The 2,137-nt window shown below is 51.5% G+C and overlaps 1 protein-coding gene and 1 non-coding gene across 2 annotated transcripts; both read right to left on the reverse strand.

The window, feature by feature from the left end:
- Positions 1-215: 215 nt before the first annotated feature.
- On the reverse strand, positions 216-1,709 carry Tsp_12891 (hypothetical protein; the record flags this gene model as incomplete). Its single annotated transcript, XM_003366823.1, has 1 exon — positions 216-1,709. A coding segment is annotated over exon 1 (1,494 nt), but the record flags the coding sequence as incomplete, so codon positions are not given.
- A 91-nt stretch (positions 1,710-1,800) lies between these two features.
- Tsp_12892 lies at positions 1,801-1,991 on the reverse strand. Its single transcript has one exon. It is a non-coding gene; the product is annotated as a U2 spliceosomal RNA (small nuclear RNA).
- Between the last annotated feature and the right edge of the window lie 146 nt (positions 1,992-2,137).

The raw sequence follows: 2,137 nt of genomic DNA on the forward strand, positions 1-2,137 counted from the left end.
AAACCGAGGGTTAGTTACTGCGTAGAAGGAAAAACAAATTAGTAAAATAGAAATAACTGGGTTCCAACCAGATTCCCAACACAAAGCGATATAACCCAATGAATTGCGGGCAATTGAGGAGAGAGGGGACGAGTGCAAAACTGGGCATCAAGTGAAGGCATGAGCCAAAAGAGGGCAAACTCTGCAGATATCTCGTGGTGTATGGCTGCGCTTACTGCTGAGCAGCTCATCACGCTCACACCCGCACCATCGGGATAGCGCTGCAGAACGATTTGTTCAATCATGAGGTCCATCAACGTGTCCGTCCAGCACTGAGGTGCCGGGATCGAATGGTAGTCCTGCGGCCAGACACACCATTGCCCGATCCGGCAGATCATCTGCTGAGCAGCTGTGTCTGCTCGAACTGGACCCGTTGCAGAGATCTCCTCAGCTCCTATAGCAGTTGCGGTGCTGGGTTCACCTAGGATGGTACGTGATTCGGCTGGCACCTCCTCTTCTTCGGCTTCATGAACCTCCTCTTCGTCCAACCCGTCTCGCCTCTGCGTTGGTGCCACGTATTGCCGAACCCGTTTACCAAACTTAAACTGACTATAGTCGCCTGCTACACGTATTTCGCCGACTTGTTTGCTCAAGGCCTCGATTTGAGCGGCCGTACCCGTATTTTGCATAATGTTCTCGTTGGCGTGCCGGCGGCGATGCAATCCGACGGCTCTTTTCGACACGCCTACGTAATCGCAAAGATCGCAACGAACTCCATGCAAATCTTCGCTCTCTCCCAACTTCCGGGTTATCTCCCACCGGCTAACACAGCTGCGAACGTGGGTGTTCACAACTCGGAGGGGATACCGGTGATCTGCCGGCAAGAAATCCGTATTACAATTGCGACACCGGTAATGCCACTGGACGCTGTGACAATTGTGGACTCGCATGAAATGACGAGTCAGCGTTTGGTGCGCAAATTGACCGTCTGGTCTCACGGCCGTGTACGGTTTCTCGCATCCCAGTGGGCAGACCACCGCCTGGGCGATTGGGAAAGTTGCCCGTACAGTCACCTGTTCCTCGGTTCTTTGTAGAACTTCGAGGTCGGGCAATTTTTCCGTCCTAAGCAACGGCGACACCAAAACACGTTGCTTACCTGAACCGCCAGAAGTCGATGGTGTATCTGGCGTGGACGGAATTTTGGATCTCGCTCCGCGCTTGGAGAGGCATGGCGTACGTGGGCTACTCGAAGTGGTCGGTTTTCTTTTCGGTGGTGATGGTGTGGAGGCTTTTATAGTGGGTTGACCACACTTGTCACGACCAGATTTACTAACGTTGGGAGTGCGGGGCGAACTGGCCTCACTACGGTCCGCAACAGCGTTACCGCATACGGCTTGGCCACATTCCGCACCACAGCTCTCTCGTCTTTTTCCATCACCGCTTGGCGCTCTTCTATTACGGCGCGCCGTTTTACCCGTAATTTTCTTCGATTCCACCACGTCGACGTCCACAGTACTCGCCGATTCACCTCCGTGGTGACCCGCTTCACGAACCGACGCCTCCATCAGCTTCTTTCGCCCACGCGTAACCATCCTCGTACCAAGGTCCGTTGCGCTCGTACTACTGCGAGATCCACGCCGTCTTTCTACCCGTACAATTTGGCCTTCATAGTTGACCTCTTTTCCGCGACGGCGACCCGACTTCAAGGCTGGTGTCTTTGCACTACACATTGTCGCTGCCACCCGGCTGTCACTCGATCTCACGAACCACTCGACCGATCGTAACCAAACCGATTCCAATTCCTAAAACACAATTCCCCGAAGGGAATAGGCCGTTCCTGAATGTAGTGCAATATCAGGACGACCCGCGACAAATGGTGGTGCGAGCACTCGACCAAATGCCTATTTTTTCAAAAACTTATGCAAATTTCGTAACGAATCCGCTTGGGATTCATACCAGAAATTAAGCTGATAAGAACAGAGTTTTATTTGGATCTTCAAAGGAAATACAAAACAGTTAACAAACTGAATTGTTAATAGCAAAATTAAATACTACACTTTGATCTTAGCTTTTAAAAGCCTTGAAGCGAATAGGGTTCCATCGTCCCTGCATCTTGGGCTACGCCCCTTATATCTTATAATCCCAATGTATGGGTTTT

The sequence above is a fragment of the Trichinella spiralis genome (assembly GCF_000181795.1).
Source record: "Trichinella spiralis strain ISS 195 chromosome Unknown Scfld5338, whole genome shotgun sequence".
NCBI lineage: Eukaryota > Metazoa > Nematoda > Enoplea > Trichinellida > Trichinellidae > Trichinella > Trichinella spiralis.